The sequence below is a fragment of the Chelon labrosus genome, assembly GCF_963514085.1.
Source record: "Chelon labrosus genome assembly, contig: SCAFFOLD_190, whole genome shotgun sequence".
NCBI classification, from domain to species: Eukaryota; Metazoa; Chordata; class Actinopteri; order Mugiliformes; family Mugilidae; genus Chelon; species Chelon labrosus.
Window position 1 is genome coordinate 27,572 of NW_028181713.1, and position 18,632 is coordinate 46,203.

At 39.2% G+C, this 18,632-nt stretch overlaps 1 protein-coding gene across 1 annotated transcript; it reads right to left on the minus strand.

Moving 5' to 3' along the window:
- Positions 1–1,471: 1,471 nt before the first annotated feature.
- Positions 1,472–17,352, minus strand: LOC311509768 (GRAM domain-containing protein 2A-like). Its single transcript, XM_084575203.1, has 10 exons — positions 17,222–17,352; positions 11,997–12,054; positions 8,625–8,697; positions 6,440–6,543; positions 4,959–5,057; positions 4,498–4,569; positions 4,212–4,271; positions 3,152–3,287; positions 2,957–3,050; positions 1,472–2,288 (listed from the first exon to the last, which is right to left on the minus strand). The coding sequence occupies exons 1-10, from the start codon at positions 17,329–17,331 to the stop codon at positions 2,171–2,173; spliced, it is 924 nt and encodes a 307-aa protein (XP_084431329.1). The 5' UTR covers positions 17,332–17,352; the 3' UTR covers positions 1,472–2,170.
- Positions 17,353–18,632: the final 1,280 nt, after the last annotated feature.

Sequence of the window (18,632 nt, forward strand, 5' to 3'; positions counted from 1 at the left end):
TATATATCATTGGTAGTTTAATTTTCAGAAAGCATTCTTTTTTTTTTATCCTCAGACGTTTAAAAATATCCAATCTCTTCATTTTATTTATTTAAGTAACTACTGTACCAGTACTGTACCAGTCTACTCAAATAAAATAAAAGCACATCCAATTTGTGTACTTATACAGTACTCCAGTAAATATATTTGTCACAGTCCACCACTGGTGAGAGTTTCAGAAGTATTAAAAAACATTTACAAACCTTACAATGCTAACTACAACGTCCCCAAATCTATCACATGTTGCATGGATCTGTCACCAGACTGGACTAGATACAGATTAATATATATGGCTATGTAAGTTTTTTGCCTGTCTGGGTGTGATACGGCACACGCTAAATCCACAACTCATTTACAGTAATGTGCAAACATTTTAGACCGTAGTGTAAAAGTAATGACGCTTTAATAACCAATCACCTTCATAAAAGTAAACATTTGGTGTGACCATATGTCTTTAAAACAAGGAATTGGCAGGTACGTTTTTCAACCAGCTAGAAAGAACTTGCTTCAGTCCTTCTGTTGATTTCATTTGTCTCTGTGTCTTCTGTCTCCACGATGTTGAGATCAGGGCTCTGTGGGAGTCACACCACCTGTTGCAGGACTCCTTGTTCTTCCAGTGACTGAAGATCGTTCTTCATGACTAGCTGTATACTTGTCTTGTTGTGTCATAGGAAATAATCTAAACATCAGAAGCCCCTAGAGTCCAGTGCTGTATTTTACTGCATGTTTTCATTTCGTGAGACCTATGACCTATGTCTAACCTCTGCATATGCACTCACATATTTTGGTCAACGGTTACTCTACTATTTATGTTGACTATAGTAACATCTCTATGGTAACCAGGTCCGAGAGTCTGTGTTTAGTCGTTGATGGCTGATACAGTTGTCTGGCTCCTCCTGAGAGCCGTCTCCTCTCACCATCGCACACTAATAGGAACTCTATACGACTGCAAGTTTTGCCCATAGCATCAGGTTCCTGTCCTCTGATTTGCCAGCCAGCAGGGCACCTCTCCACACCTGGAAAATGGGTGAAAAACAGATTGTTGTGACAGGCTTTCATAACACAACTATATGTAAATCATGGATATTTTTTCATGTTTATGATTTTATTTTATCTTTTCTACAGATATTTAGCAATATGTTTTAGGTGTAAATAACAAAAATTAAAAAAAATGTAGTTAATTTAAATTTTGCCAATAAACAAATCTAATTTTAAAGTCAGGTGCCTATACACACACAGAGTCAGATTTTGCTTGTTATATTGTTTCCTCTTTTTATGACTGTGCAACAACTGGTTCATCCTAAATTAGCTTTTAGATGTAAAATTTTCCATTTTGTTGTCCAGGTTTCCCTGCTTTGTCTTTTATCTTTTACAGACTACTTCCTACGAATACATTTTACACTTCAATGAAGAAGGTATTCCGACCCCTAAATGTGTTGTGGATTTCATTTCAAAACGATTTGTCCCTGTCAACACATACACTTATTAATCCACAATGAAAAAGTTAAAGCACATTTTTTGAATAGACACCCAGCCATCCATGTGACAGAAAAGAAGACATCATACATCAGACCAACCAACCTTCTTGTCCTTTGTAGGCACTTTCAGCAGTGGACAGATGAGCATGGGCACCCAGGTCACACTGGTCTGTGGCTACACAGAACCATACAAAGCAAACTGTGATACACTGTGTGTTCTGACAACTTTCTATCAGAACTAGAAGTAACCCTTTCAGCAATTTGAGTTATTTGATTGGCTCATCTGTTGAAGAGAGGGACCAGTTCATTGGTCATTATCTGAGTCAGTGTTATCCACTTGACCCATGATTATGGCTGATTGGTGTATTTAACTTTTTTAAAACTATCATGTTTTTCGTTTGTAATTTAAACTTTCTTCTCAGTGTAATAATTCAGTAAAAGAGTCACAGTGTTGCAGATTTTTAAGAGTTCATCTGCCAGCTACTGCTTTATATACGTCTCGTTGTTAAAGTGAAGATGCCCTGTTTCGGTACCACTGTGCTGGAACAGAGACTGCTTTACAACCTGAACTCATCAACTGTATTATTGCGAATGATTGTATATGACCTGTAACCCATAACCACACCTGTGAATGCCTGAAGCCAGGTGAGACATTAAAGGTGTGTGTACCTCTCTCTCAGCGTTGGCTGGCTGTTCAGGAAGCTGAGCTGCTGCTCTAGACGACAAACTCTGAAGGCTAGATAGCAGGATGAGAGGACCAGCAGGAAGACACTAAGAGAGACAGACATCCAAATACACATGGGAATTAGAATGAAAAAGTAACCACAACTTGTATCTGAACCCCCAAAACATTTATTTTGACTCAATTTAAATTCACAGTCTGCTGGAATATACAGTATATACAGATATAGCAACATCAGCAAATAATGAATGTATGATATATCGCTGTGCATGGCAGAGGAAGTATTCAAATTCAGAAAATAATGAGTTAGGACATTGCAAGTAAAACCTGTGCATTTAAAGATTCAATTAAATGTAGCTTGGTCTGCTAACTTGGTCTTAAATTTAAACATAAACACATATTTGAACTTTACCATGTATTGATTTACACTTGCATGGTTCTCTCTAGATTTATGAACTTTTACACTGAATTATCAGGAACATCATCCATAAAATGGATGAAATCAGAAATGTCAGAGACAGCATGAAGAGTTTTAATTGGGATGAATAACCATCTAAAAGTGAAAAGGTGAAAATGTGTGGCTATATGACTATGTTCATACAGGTTATCCACTAGCTGGCAGCACAGTTCCTAGGTGTCCTTACTCCTCTACAAACACACACACGACCTGTTTTCTCTCTCCTGGATAATTTACTTTAGATGTATTTAGATTGTGATTTTTTATATGTGCCTGTTTTCTGGACAGTGTGGGACTCACAGCAGAATGAATAATTTCAGAAGGTGGTACTCCGTGTGGCCCAGTTCAGGTACTGGTTCTGTCAGAAGGATCTTCTCTGTTTCCAAACTGCTATCTACATAGAAAAGATGCAGTTAAATAACTCACAATCAATATTCCATTATCTGTAACTGGGAGCTTTCCAGTGACGGTGGATCGACAGGTGGATGAGCGTACCAGTGAGTGTGTGAGTGATGAATGGTGTGTCAGTGGCAAGGCTGGGGGTAGAATTTCCCAGTAAGTCTGGGAGGGACGAGGAGACAGCGGGGAGGGATGGTTTTCTCCTCCATTTCAATACCTCTGGATACTCATCCTGACAGAGAGACAGAACCTTTGAAACATCCACAACAACTCAAACAGTGTTAAAAGGTACGGAACTTTTGTGATGTCTTTTGCTCCGAACATGTGTTGTGATGTTCATTACAACAGATAAATTGCAAAATAACATTACAGTGTGGATAGTAGTAGTATAGTAGTAGTATAATAGTATATGTTCAAGTCAAAGAACAAAACTAAATAAGAAAAGGAAGTTGTTCCTAAATGCATCAACTGTGTAATCAACTGTGCCCCTTACTTGTTTCTAGGAAAAGCTGACCTCCCACAGAACATACACACAAACAGCCATGCTTAAGTTTGTGCACAAAAACATCAAGAGCTTATTTGCACTTCATGATGTTTGATTCAAAACTAGATTTCACCATCTCTAGCTATAGTCTTACTGTTTGTTTTAATACTGATGAGTCACTGGTACTTTTAAACATCCCATTAAATAGTGATGCCTATTGTAGAAGATATTGGGTTTGGTTAAGCTTTCTAGCTACTAACAGACTTGACAAACTGATACCTGTGCCCAGAGGTTGAGAGGTCACATTGTGCTGGCCTGCTGCCCTTAGTGAGAACCAATAAAATATACACTGCCTGTCCAAAAAAAAAAAAGTCACCACCTGGATTTAACTAAGCAAACAGGTAGGGCCTCCTATTGGATAATTACTGCATGGGTGGTTCTAAGGATATTGTAGAAACTACTAAAATTGGGTTAACTGTCCAACACATTTTTAAAAACTGGAAGGATAGTGGGGAACTATCGTCTTTGAGGAAGAAATGTGGTCGGAAAAAAATCCTGACTGATTGTAATCGACGAGCACTCTGATATCAGATTGAACAAAAACAAGAGTAGAACTCAGGGCTATGTTTAATAGTGAATAGTCAACATATTTTGTGTGAATGGAAGTCTTACCATAGACAGAGAGCTCGGCTCTTCCAGGTACTGTTTTAGACTCAGGCTTTTCCCATTCACCTTAAACAAAAAAATGATAAATTGAGAATTAAATTGGAACAGTGGCAATAATCTGGTAGATGAACAGGAACTGTTGACTTCTGCCTGAGCCATTTCAGCTATTTCCATTTTCCAAACACTGACTAAAACTGACTTCTCTGAAATAAATCTTAAACACTGCTTAATGTTAAATGATACTAAAATTCCACTGATCTCTTTATCAGAAGAATATAAGTGATTTGCAAACCTGGAGGTGAGTGCAGATCCTCCTGAGAACATCATAGACGCTGTCTCTAGACAGCAGGGACACAAATACATACTAAAGACAGACAAAAAAAGCGGGTTAGAGTATGCATTAAAGATAAGAAGAACTTAAAAAATAAAGATTTGACATTTTCCGGCTCAACAGCAAACTGTAAAACTGACAAAGGGTCCTCAAGGTGTGCTACTTCTGATTAATCCATCTATCCCTTTTTATTCAGTTATTCAAATGTGAGTTGTGGTGGTAACAGGCCATGATGTTCTAGGCATTGCTGGAAGGAGCAACTTTGGCAGATTTCAACACCCACTGAAACCTAAACTGCTGAGTGCTAAGGATTTGTAGTAGTGGCTCATATCATATCAGCTCATAACATTCCTGTAAGTAAACTCTTCACCTGTAAAGAAAATAAAAGTATCTCTGTTCCAAATGTACTAAAAGGGAGATACCTTCTGTCCTGTATCCATAGTGATTGCCAGGCCATTTGGCACCAGGCCAGCCGTCTTGTGTTTCTTCACCAGCCGAACTGACACCACTGGTATACAAACCTAATCCAGGAAACAAAAATGTTCACTGTTTCAGCAGGCATATGGAACTGGAAGAACAGGTATTTCAAAATGAGGGCATCACAAACGTTGAGCTTTATTCTGACTCATTAACAAGTTTTATTACTGACTATGTACTAATATAATAACAGAGTGTACCAATGTCTAGCTCAAGCAAACCTGAGTGAGAACACCTAATCTAAAATAAGTCAGTGAGAACATTCATGAAATCATCATGAGTGTTGAAGGAGACAGTTATTTATAAATGTAAAAATGTTGCCTGCATTGACAGCTTCACAGTTATGTTGTCAAGTGTGGTTATCTATTTTTGTGGGAGTTTAATGAGTGATTTTTTTTTCTGCACAAACTAAAGACTTTATATCGCATCCTGATGTAGCACCTCTTTCCTTTTCTCAAGACATGGCCACAGCAGCTGAGGGCCAATGTTTTCCAGAAGACTGCACATCTGTTAACTTTATGGGTTTCCAAATTTAAAAACTTTTCTTGGAAAATTAAATGATGAAATGATGTAAGTTTCCCTCACCATTTCTAACTTGTCTTGGGATGTTTAATTTGATGTATTTTGGTGTCATGGTATTTTGACTCCATAACTGTCCTGCATCTGTAAAATCTGTATGTGATACTGTTTTGAGTACCACAGAGCCACCTTCTGGCCAAGTGCAAATTGCTAAATGAGTAGGGAATTTCTGGGGAAATCGTCTATGTGGTTTGGTAGAGCACTTACATTAGCAGAGGAGACAGAGTAGCAACGTTTGCGTTGTTGTGGACTGTCTTTTTTTCCATTGATACCTTGGATAATATTACACTATATTATAAACTGTGACTATGTAATTTAAGTTTGTAAATTTAGTTTATCTGAATTAGCTGATACTGTACGTAACAAGCTGATGAGTGACTGCAGTTTTTCTCTGAATACATTTCAGTTGTAAATAAGAATAAGAACATACTAATACAAATATATTAGTATTTTCTATTTCGTGTTTCTACAGTTTTACAATTAAAGTAGGGAAACTTAAGTAAACCAAGAAAAGTCACACCTTATTTTATTGAAGACATTTGTCAGCTACCTGTCCAGCTTTGAAGTGACACTCATTGTGAGGACAGATTAAGAACATTGACCAAAACAAATAGTTTACCCACAAGTCAGGGATTGTGTGAAGAAACATTTAAAAGGTTTTGTGATTAAAACACAATTACCAACAACAAAGAACTGTCTCCTGTTAACATCAAATAACCATGAGATGATTTCCCACAGGCTACGGTGTTAAGAGAATTTCACCAAACTGTTTATGGACAGATCTGACAGCCTATACACACATGTTTGAATAATGCAAGACATGCAAATCATGCAAGTCTACACTCACCTTGATGTCTTTACCAAACAAGTATGCGTAGAAGCAGAGCCAGTTCCTGGAGATGTAGAGTCGTCCCTGCAGAAGGATGTCTCTCAACAATGCACATGAATACACTGCAGAGGGAGAAGAAGAAAGCATAGAGAGATGTTCTCCAGACAGAGAGTGCATCTGAGACAATACACAAACACAATGTACAGTATACATATACAGTTGAAACCAGATGTTTACATACACTGTGTTAAAAGACACATAAACCTTTTTTCCTCACTGTCTGAAGTTAAATCAGACTAAACCTCTCCTGTTTTAGGTCAGTTAGGATTACTAAAATTATTTCTATTTGCTAAATGCCACAGTAATGAGAGAGAGAATTACTTTCTTCAAAGTCAGAAGTTTACATACATTTCCTTAGTATTTGGTAGCATTGCCTTTAAATTTTAAACTGTATGACTTGGGTCAAACGTTTTGGGTATCCTTCCACAAGCTCCTCACAATAGTCTGCTGGAATTCTGGTCCATTCCTCCTGACAGAACTTGTGTAACTGAGTCAGGGTTGTAGGCCACCTCGCTCACACACGCCTTTTCAGATCTGATTGGGGCTTTGTGATGGCCACTCCAAAACATTGATTTTGTTGTCCTTAAGCCACTTTGTAACTACTTTGGCAGTATGCTTAGGGTCATTGTCCATTTGGAAGACCCATTTGCGCCCAAGCTTTAACTTCCTGGCTGATGTCTTGAGATGTTGCTTCAATATTTCCAAATAATGTTCTTTCCTCATGATGCCGTCTATTTTATGAAGTGCACCAGTCCCTCCTGCGGCAAAACAGCCCCACAACATGATGCTACAACCCCCATACTTCACAGTTAGGATGGTGTTCTCAGGCTTACAAGCTTCCCCCTTTTTCCTCCAAATGTAACGATGGTCATTATGGCCAAACAGTTCCGCTTTAGTTTCATCAGACCACAGGACATCTCTCCACATATTGAGGTCTTTGTCCCTGTGTGCATTTGCAAACTGCAATCTGACTTTTTTATGTTGCTTTTGGAGTAATGGCTTCTTCCTTGCTGAGTGGCCTTTCAGTCCATGTCGGTACAGGACTCGTTTCACTGTGGAGGATGACACTACCAGCTTCAGCCATTATCTTGACAAGGTCTTCAGCTTTTGTTCTGGGGTTGATTCGCATGTTTCAGACCAAAACACGTTCATCTCTGGGACATAGAACCCGTCTCCTTCCTGAGCGGTATGATGGCTGGACATTCCCATGGTGTCTATACTTGCGTATAATTGTTTGAACAGATGAACGTGGCACCTTCAAGCATCTGGAAATTGTACCCAAGGATGAACCAGTCTTGTGGAGCTCCACAATTCTCTTCCTGATATCTTGGCTGATTTCTTTTGATTTTCCCATGATGTCAAACAAGGAAGCAGTGTGTTTGAGGTGTAGCCTTAAAAAACAACCACAGGTGTGCCTCCAATTAACTCAAATGTTGTCTGTTAACCTATCAGAAGCTTCCAAAGCCATGACATCATCATCAGGGCTTTCCTTCATTGTTTAAAGACATAGTAATATTTGTGTATGTAAACTTCTGGAAAAAAAAAATTCTCTAAGAAATTCTCTCTCTCATTATTGTGGCATTTAGCAAATAGAAATAATTTTAGTAATCCTAACTGACATAAAACAGGAGAGGTTTAGTCTGATTTAACTTCAGAGAGTGAGGAAAAAAGGTTTATGTGTCTTTTAACACAGTGTATGTAAACATCTGGTTTCAACTGTACTTGTGTAATTATGTTACAAAAGTAAGGATGGAAGGACATATTAGGAAAAACAGTGGTTCCTCTGCGAACTCATCATGGGAAAACCCCCAGCAGCAGCAGATTCCGTCTGCCTTTGTAATCATTGGCATCTAATCAAAGAACCCCTCATTCAAATTTCATAAATTTGAAGGTGTGGGTTGGGAAACACATGAGTGATCTGGTATGTATTTAAACAATGACGAAAGATAATTATTATGTGTCATTTGTTTGAGTATATCACTTTTACAAGTCAATTTACATAGGATATACATCCTTTTTTCACATGACTATATATTAGCTTGACCAGGTCAGATGGAGATACAGTATATCTGTAACAAAACAGATAGCATTAAACATCTTTATTGTCAGTCACTGTCATATTGACTTCTAGATCAGATCCTACCTTTCATCAGGATCTCTTCTTTAGGAACAGTCTGGAACAGTTTGTGGTACTGAGAGTTGTACTTGCTGACAGTCTGTGGAGACAGATAGAATTAGCTGTTTATGTTTCTGCAATCATATAAACAGTGAGGTTCAAATGTCTGACACAAGTAGTGAAGATACCTCTATTTTGCATTCATTTTGAATTTACTAAGTATTTAATGAAAAATAACATGTGATTTTAAGAAAAAAAAACAGGATCTGCCCCCTTTCACTCTAATGACGGCATGCATTTGAGCTAGACTGTGGAGATGTGTTTTTGGGTTCATTATTCTGCTGCAGTATGAATGGTTTTGTGATGTTGGTCTGCTTCTACTGCGGCCTAACAACCGAAAACCCCTGCTTTAAATATTTATTTTCAAAGCAGAGGTGGATTGCTGCAGGCTGGCTTACTGTTATTTATTTAAAATTTAGGATGACAAGCAACCTTGTGATAAAGGTAGAGGTAGATAAATTAGTTTCATGACTACTTACGACTAAGGTAACAAAATGCGCTGCAGAGTGAGGCAGGGTAATCCACTGAACCAAAAGCAAGACAAAACTTGGAAAAGAAGGAACCACAAGGAGCCAGCAGCTTCTCCAGCTCAGCAGCCATATCAATATGCAGGGCGAGGGGCAGACGGAGCAGGTAAGTACAGATATGAGTATACCCAGGACACAATGATGTCACATTTGAGAGATTCGATCTCTGACCACATTCGGAGGTTGTCTGGGTCACATTTGTATGCATGCCCCTGTCAGTGTGAACACAATGGGTCCTGGGTCACCGACCGCCTATACTTAACAGGGGTGCTCTTGAGTGAGCTTTACCTCATTCATTCAGAAAAAAACACACAACAGCTAAAAAAAATAAAAATTCGGTCCTAATAGCTGTTAATTAACCAAAAATGAAATATATCTAAACAAGAATTAACAAATGAAAGTATTTAATATGAGTACACTGTGTGTGATTCTGTCATTAAAAACTTATCAACATGTGGTTAATTGCAATCATGCTGATATATGAGGAGCCACGTAGAGTTAAAGGGGAATTACAGTTTTTACAGCCTGGACCTTATTTCTGGCATAAAATACGATCCTTTACTCACCCATATAACGTTGGTGTCATTTGGAGTCATTTGGACGATATTTAGATCCAGTGGAGCGCCGCGTATATCCATATAGTGGGAGTGACTGGGGCACTGAAACGCAGCCTCTTAGTAACACATTATCTTCCACGAAACTCATTAATTTCACCAATATTTTGTTAAGAATACGCTAGTGCCTGTTACCTGTTATCTATTCGCAGACGTGCAGCGGTTTGTTGTTCTTTGGCCAGCTGTTCTTCTCTCTGCCTCCGCATCCTCATTTCAACGAGCTCCTCATCCGTATACTCTGGCTCAAAACAGTAAGGACGTCCATCATAAACAAAGTCGTCGTCCACAACCTCAGAATCAGAAAAATATGCAGCCATGTTGTGTTTCGGTGCCTCGATCACTCCCACTATATGGATATACGCGGCGCTCCACTGGATCTAAATATCGTCCGAATGACTCCAAATGACACCAAAGTTATATAGGTGAGTAAACGATCATATATTATGCCAGAAATAAGGTCCAGGTTGTAAAAAATAGTATTGCCCCTTTAAGTTACGTAGTTTCTCAATAATCACCTTTATTACTGGAGATTACAGTGTGTATTGAAGCTTCCAGGGAAGTTATAATGTGAGTTTTGTGCAGGTCTCGAAAATAACATCAAAGTGGAGATCAATAAATGATGCCTTCACGTGTGTGACCAGGTTAACACACAAACAAAAAAACGCCGCTGTTGGCGGTTCTGAAACAAAATGTTCTACTGCACCCTAAATAATGTAAATTATGTTTATTGCATAAAGAGCAAGATCTGAAGAGCTGCCCGCAGATGCATGCAGAGGTGCATTTTAATGTCAGGTGTGAACACAGGCACTAAAAACTGGCCATGTGAGATTGCATTGCCCGGGTCAGACTTTAATGTAAGGTCTGAACAAGAGCATGATCCTTACAGTTAATGGTATCATCCACACTGATGTCAGATTGCTACAAGAGGAGACGGGGAGGTGTTGGTGGTGTTGATGTTGGCCTCCTAGGTGTGTAAGCTGTTAAAATGTTGTTCTGTAGGGGCTGGGGAATGGTACATTCTTTTGAGGAGAGAGAAGGGACAAGCAGTGGCTTCCATGCCCCAGTCTTCTGGTGCCACAGGGAGGCATTCAGAGTATGGGGAATGGTGAGAATGAGGTCACCAGTGCTTGGTGTTAGTTGTTACACAGAGGCTGCATTCTGCAGAAAATGTGTTTGTGAGGAAGTAAGCTGAAAAAACATAATTGTTGTTTGCTATGAGGGAAAAGGACCACAAGTGTGGTATTTTGCTCATGTGTTAATGGTAGCAGGCAACTATGAATACTGTGCTTGCTCATGTGTACTTGATGTGGATGGGAAATCGCAGCAAAGTGAATCTGTTAGCCATTTCTGTTCATACAGCATTTATGTGATCTTACTAGCGTACTAAAGCCTTGTGTGTTTAGTATGTCAATTTATTAAACTTAATCTGTATATTTCTTATTCTGTCTAACAAAAAAATGTATGTACTTATTCATTCATCATTCATTCTTTCAAAATCATTCATTCTGCATTCCAAGTTCAGTTTATACCATGGATCATTTGTTATGCATGTATATGCTGAAGATTCCTTTGTATTGCTGCCAGTATTTAATGGACTGAGAACTATTCTCTTTGTCTGTCTGTACTCATTGCCATTATGGATAAAGTGGTCCTGGCAATGTACATCTCATCCTTAGTATTCCCAACAAGCAGTTTAATTTCTTTAGACATCCCTTTATGTTCAGTTTATGTCACATTGTTAGGTGCAGCACCTTATTAAAAGCTTTTTTCTTTTACCAGATGCTCTAGACATCACTTGTCAGCTGTGGCTTTGGTTTGGGGTTTTAGTTGGCTGACTACTTCATCCCTATGGTTGATACAATGCTTGTTTCTACAAATGCTTTAAACATTTACATTTAATCATAAAACTCGAACTTAAACTTCTGGGTTTGAGCAGCTGGCGATTGTTGGTAGACTTTATCTTTCTGTCCACTCAAACACACACACCCACCACTGAACATGTTCCCATGGAGATCCCAACACAGATGCCGGAAACTTCTGCCGAGACATTAAAAAAAGAATTCAAAGAACTCCCGCTGGTCTGTCTGGTCTGCCGTCATTTTCTGGACCTCTCCCTTTGTGTGTTTGTGTTTGTGTGCGTGTGCGTGTGCACTTAAATAAGGTGGTTAATACTGTTTTGCTGAGAGTGAAGAACTTACTGATCCTCTGTAACACTTCTTCACATCTTCATAGGTCAAATCGTCAATCAGCTGCAGTCTGCAGGACACACCAAATTTATAAAGATTAGACTTTGGCAAAGTGGACAAAAACTACAAGGTCTGCAAAGAACTGGGTCACTGGGTCACGGAGAATACTGCTGTCAGCAACAATACCAAAAGAATGCTATGAAGACCAGTGCTGGCTATCAAGAACAAACACTGGTACATGTTCTGCCTAATTTACTGATAATATTTGCTTAAATTTTTAAGTTGAGAAGCTTATTTTTAGTCTAAAAGAGTTAAAATACAGTCGGTTAGAATAACATTGTAATAATCAGATAATATTTGCTAAAATCTGGGATGAATATAAGAAAATATTTTTGCCAGAATAACAAACCACTGCAAATTAAAATTCATGCTCAAACACATTTCCCCACTTTGAGCTCCTCAAACAAAGGCATCTCAGATTCCTGTGATTAATCCTGGATAACTAAAATTAGGTTCTTCACTCATATACACAGACACTTTGAGTATCACTGTGAAATTAATACATCATGCAAAATGAGTCATTGTGCCATGGAGCTATGTGACTAGATAAGGGTGACACTCACATGCAGTCAGGCTGTTGTCCGACAGTTTAAAAACAAGTGACACTGTAAACATAAAGCAACTCATTCTTTTCACACATGATCCACTGTGACAGCGTCCGATCGAAACCAGTTTCTAAATGAATACTAGTGGGCAACCAGCTAGTTGACAGGCCACAGATGTTCAATTCAGCCAGCAAGAAGCAGCAAAGAGAAACAAAACATCTCAAACTCCCCAGATTCAGCAACTTTCGGCATTGTTGAATTGACTGGCATTACTACTAAAAGTAATTTAGAAAGAAAAAAACAGGTCAGGGAATTTATGAGACAAAGTTTTCTCACACACAGAAGACAAAATAACTAATTATGCAAACTGTTCCAGCCGGCATGGGAAGACTGGAGACGCAGATGTTTTAGCCAACTATAGACTAGGGGTTGTACCAACTAGTCGACTTTACTGCTGTGCCATGACGCTTTAAGCAGGAAGTCAACAAGTCATCAGTCACGTGACAGTAACAACACAGAGCCCTTAGAGAAGACAGGTGAGGAGCCCAGTGGGTCACTGCAGCAAACTAGCAGCGGTGTTGTAATGGACTACTGCAATTCACATTCATCTGAAAAGTCATTCACTAACTAACGCGAGGAACGGTTCAGATCCTCTCAGGGGCAGTCAGTTAATCACCAAACGTCCTGCGGTAACAGAGAGAATGAGGCGGTACATCAACAAATTGCTGGTAAACATCATTGTCTAAAGTTAATAGACCTTTAGCTGCTATACACAGAATACCGGCTACACTATCCCATCTTACAACACGCTATGAAGTACAATTAAACACTATTGACGGCAACACACAGTATTGATAAGTGCATTTTTGTTGGGTTTTTTTGCCACACAAGAGCCGGATATTGCAAGTGTCAGACTGACGGTGTTTATAGTGTTGCCGTGGGCTATAGCCAATAGCAACCTGCGTTCAAACTTCAATAAACTTGCAGAAAATCCTTTGTAGCTTTATTTGTGTGAAACGCTACAATATGTATTCAGGTCAAGAATATAGATTTCATTGTTGCAAAGGAACACCTTTCACCACATATTAGTCAACTTTAAAAATCCAGTCGTTCAACCCCTACTATAAACCGATATCCATCCTTCCTTTTATTTCTAAAATGCTCAAAAAGTTGTTTCTAATGAGTTGTGTGAACATTTAAACAGGAATGGTTTGAAGAGTTTCATTCAGGTTTTAGACTTCATCATAGTACAGAAACGGCTCTGGTTAAAGTTACCAATGATCTCCTCATGGCTTCAGACAGTGGACTTGTCTCTATACTTGTTCTGCTACATCTTAGTGCTGCATTTGACACTGTTGATCATAATATTTTACAACAGAGACTTGAAAGTGAGGTCAAGATTAAAGGAACCACATTAGACTGTTTTGAATGCTATTTGTCAGACAGATTCCAGTTTGTCCATGTCAACAATGATTCTTCTACTTATACAAAAGTAAGTTATGGAGTTTGCTCAGGGTTCCAAGCTAGGACCAATACTCTGAACATTATACATGCTTCCCTTAGGCAATTTTATTAGGAAGTTTCCATTGCTATGCAGATGACACCCAGCTAGGGTTATCCATGAAACCAGATGAAACTAATCAGCTGGTTAAACTCCAATCATGCCTTAAAGACATAAAGACTTGGATAACCTGTAACTTCCTACTCTACAAAACAGAAGTCATTGTATTTGGCCCTAAACATCTAAGAGATTAATTATCCAATTACTTAATTTCTTTGGATGGCATTACCTTGGGCTTATATTTGACAAGGATATATCTACTTTCACTTGTGTAATATCATCAAAATTAGGAAGATCCTGTCTCAGAATGATGCTGAAAAGCAAGTTCATGCATTTGGCTTCCAAGCTGGATTACTTTAATTCATTACTGTCTGGCTGATTGGTTCAATCCTCAGAATATAATTTAAATTCCCCCTCCTTACATACAAGGCCCTTAAAGGCCTAGCTCCATCGTATCTTAAAGACCATAGTACCATATCATCCCAACAGATCACTCCAATCTCAAAGTGCAGGCTTACTTGTGGTTACTGAAGTTTCCAAAAGTAGAATGGGAGGTAGAGACTTCAGCTATCCGGCTCCTGTCATTTGGAACCAGCTCACAGTTTGGGTTTGGGAGGCAGACATCCTCTCTACTTTTAAGGTCAGGCTTAAGACCTTCCTTTTTGATCAAGCTTATAGTTATGGCTGGACTGAACCATCCCTTAGTTATGCTGCTATAGGCCTAGGCTGCTGGGGGACGATGCACTGAGTACCAATCCTCTACTTTCCTCCCTCTTGCACCAAGCATCTAGCCTCTAATTTCTTATCTAATATGTTCTTTATTACTACTCCTGCATTTGTGTGCTACTATTGTATAGCATGTCAATAGCTGTGTGTTCCTCTTTCCATCTCCCTTTGCCTCCCCACCCCCACCCCCACCCCATCCCATCCTCCTCCATCTGCTTGTGTCTCTGGCCTGGAGTTGTGTGTTTCTGACCTGATGAAAGATTACCTTCTATATAGTATAGCCATGCCATCACCAGTGTGGTTGAACAAAGACACACAGTTTTTGTGATTAGCATTATATTTAAATTCAACTATTCTTACCTTCCTGCTATTTTTCAGGGTAGTTTGATTTTTAACAGCTGATCACATTTTTTGATAAAACATGTAAATTCCCATAGCAGCTAGTTGAACTGTGAACAATTGTTCACACCACTCTGTTTTTAAACTTTAACTAAAAAACATTAATGAGTTCTAGGTGTTGGGCCTTTAAACGAACACCAGCTACACACACATCTCCTTCTTCCCATCAGCCTGTCCTTTGCTCTGAGCTCTGCTGACTGGAAACGTGAGCAAACTGCACGTGCTGCAGGCACACATACACTCAGATACACACAAACACACAATTCTGCAGCCTCTTGTGCAGCTTGTTTTCTACTTGACAGGAATAACAGAGCAGTGAGAGAGGCTGTCCCTCTCTGTGGATTGTCTCTCCTGCACGTCTCCTCAGCTTTTATCTGCTGCCAAATGCACACACACACATATGTACACACAAGTACACACATGCACAGACACATACACACACAGGATCTTTCAGGACTAATGAGGGAATGGGTAACAACAAGGAGTTGGAAGAGAATCAACCATACTTTGTTCACACTTTGTAATAAATTAGTTTCTAACAGTCTTGCTGTAGTATGCAGGTTAACTCAGAGTGGGGATGCCACTGTTTGTCTACAGTATGAAAATATATGAAATGTTGTATTTTAACATTGTCCTCAAATAATAAAGTAATGAAACAGGCTGTATCAGTACCTATCTAAACTGAGTCTAAATAAAACAAATGTGTAAATCTTAATTGTCCTGGCAGAATAGACCAATAAAGCTTTGGAAAAGAATTGCAAATCAATGTGGCATGTAAGACAAAATACACAAAGCAGAGGAAGCACTGACAAAGGGTGGCAAACCAATAGCATTTGGAAGCAATCTCAAGGTGCATCACATCACAAATTACAAGAAACCTTGTAAGACCACTGATGAATGCTCCAAAGAGATTCCAGAAGATGACGCTCACACTGCAAAAGCATGACATTAAAATGTATTATCTTGTTGATGTGGTGAACATTCATTCATTAGTTTTCTGTATCGCTTGTCCTCGGGAGGGTCGCAGGGGGGCTGGAGCCTATCCCAGCTGTCTTTGGGCGAGAGGCGGGCTACACCCTGGACAGCACTTGAAAATCGTCGGATAGATCCTAATTTTTTTATCTGTTCCTGAGCCTATGCTCTTTCTTATTTATGTTGTGGGTCGTGTGTATTTATTCGTGTACTTTATTACTTTATTTACTTTATTTTTAAAAGTGCAAGCTTGTGCGTAACTTTGTTTCACTATATGGAAAATGTTACAGTGTTTCAGTTAAATTCAAACGTGAGAGCGCGTTGTTGTGATCATGATTATTTTGTTATATGTGTGTTCTGGTAACTTGAGCATAATTAAACATGCTAATTTGGCTATAAAAAAAAGGTTGTTGCGTTTTTTTTTTTTTTTTTTTAAAGGTGTCGGGGATTGGTGGTGCGTCAGCGAGATTTGGATATCTAAGGGGGTGCGAGGCCAAAAAAGTTTGGGAACCGCTGGTTTAGATGAAGTAAGAAATATGCAGCAGGAGGACAATGATGATGAGACCCACCCTGTCAACAGATATAAGACAAAGAATTTTAACCAAATTTTTAATTATATATCCTAATCTCAAGCCATCCCCTGAATATTTCAAATCAAGGGGTCACTGTCAAAGGAGAAGCTGCTTAACTAGATGGACTCCTCATAACGAGCACACTAAAGCTGCAGCGGCAAGGGGCGACTGGACTATGCTGCACATGAAACGCAGAGTAATAATCTTAATAAAAGATAGATGAAGAGTCAACATCAGCAACACCCAGAGCAGTGAGATCATTCAGGATCTTCAATTATGATTCCTGACCAGAGAACAGAGACCTTCAAAAGTCTGTAAAAGTTGTAATATATTTTTTGATAAAATCCTTTGATTTCTACATTCCATTTGCTTTGAGTTTGTAGCTAACTTGCTATTGCTCACCTGAAGGGCAAGGGGCAATGTCCATCCTCTTCCCTGGGGGGCTCCACCTCATGGGGAGGCAGGACACTAACATCATCACTCAGCTCCAAATTCTCCGACATCATCATCATCAGCCTGGGAATTTCTGAGGGGAGAACAGAAATAAACAATTAAACAATAAGAATATTTACTGACCAAGGCAAAGATTTTACGGGCTGTCAATGGGATAGCATACCAGATCTGTATCGTATCTGCACATAGCTGTATTTTCATTACAGGAGGAGGAAGTTGCACCAGAAATCAAGTAACAGGTGTAAACAGCATCCAGCGAGACCAGTGAGGCCAGCCTTTTCAGGAGAGCAACCATTCAAACTGTAACATATGTATACCCTACTCAAGCATTTGTTTTCCATAGTTCCTTCATAAATGTGTGTTACTTCTCTGCCTCCTCTAGCAATAATGGTATGTGTATAAAAGTAAGCTTTTCATAGAATCAAAGGCCAAGCTTACTGAATTGGTAGAGCACCATGGAATCCAAGTCATTAGATGTAGCTAGTCCCAGCATGGTCCCAGCATAGCCTTCATAACCCAGCAGGGCTCGAACAGCTCACACAAAGACTTGTGGTTCACCTTGCCACTGTGGCGTTCATGTTTCCAATCAATTTCAAAGCGACAAACCCACTGTTTCCCTGGTAACTGGCAATTCTAAAGACTCCAGTGAACACAGTTAAACATATTCAATTCAATTCAATCTTTATGGCATTAATAACATTCAAGGTTGTGATAAGATGCTTTACAAAAACCATGTATCAGTATACTGATATATGATATGACATGATACAAACAAGACTACATTATAGTAGGAGATGCACAATACATTCATACAATGGATGATGTATAAAAAGGATGGATGGAGTCTGCACCCAAATAACAGATGGATCAAGAGTAACAGTTCTGGACCTATAGTATATTTATGGTAAGAATACTGAAGTAATTACAAATTATCTGCTAAATCTTGCCGCACACATTAAAGCATAGTGTCACAGGGCAGGAAAATGGTTTTTAGCATGATTGTATTTTTTAATTTTTACTTGGGTTTGCCTGGCGGGTAAGTATCTCCCTATGGGCCGTAGTAACGCTCTGGTGTGTGGTTGTGTGGCGGCACGGTAACTCGCTGTTGTGTGGACATCCGTACTGGCCTTGTGCTTTTATTTCTAGGTGACTCCCAGGATGCCCCTGCAAGCAGCAGACGAGGCCCCTGCAGCACCTGGCGTGGCGGCGCCTCATACCCGGTCTGGCTACCACAATGGACTCTTTTATTTTACTTTTTATGAATGGACTATTTTAACGGGTGTAGTTTGCATTTTAACCTTTGGTTTTAAAACCTTTTAAGGTTTTAACACCCTGTGGTTTTTATTGTTGTTATAAGTTC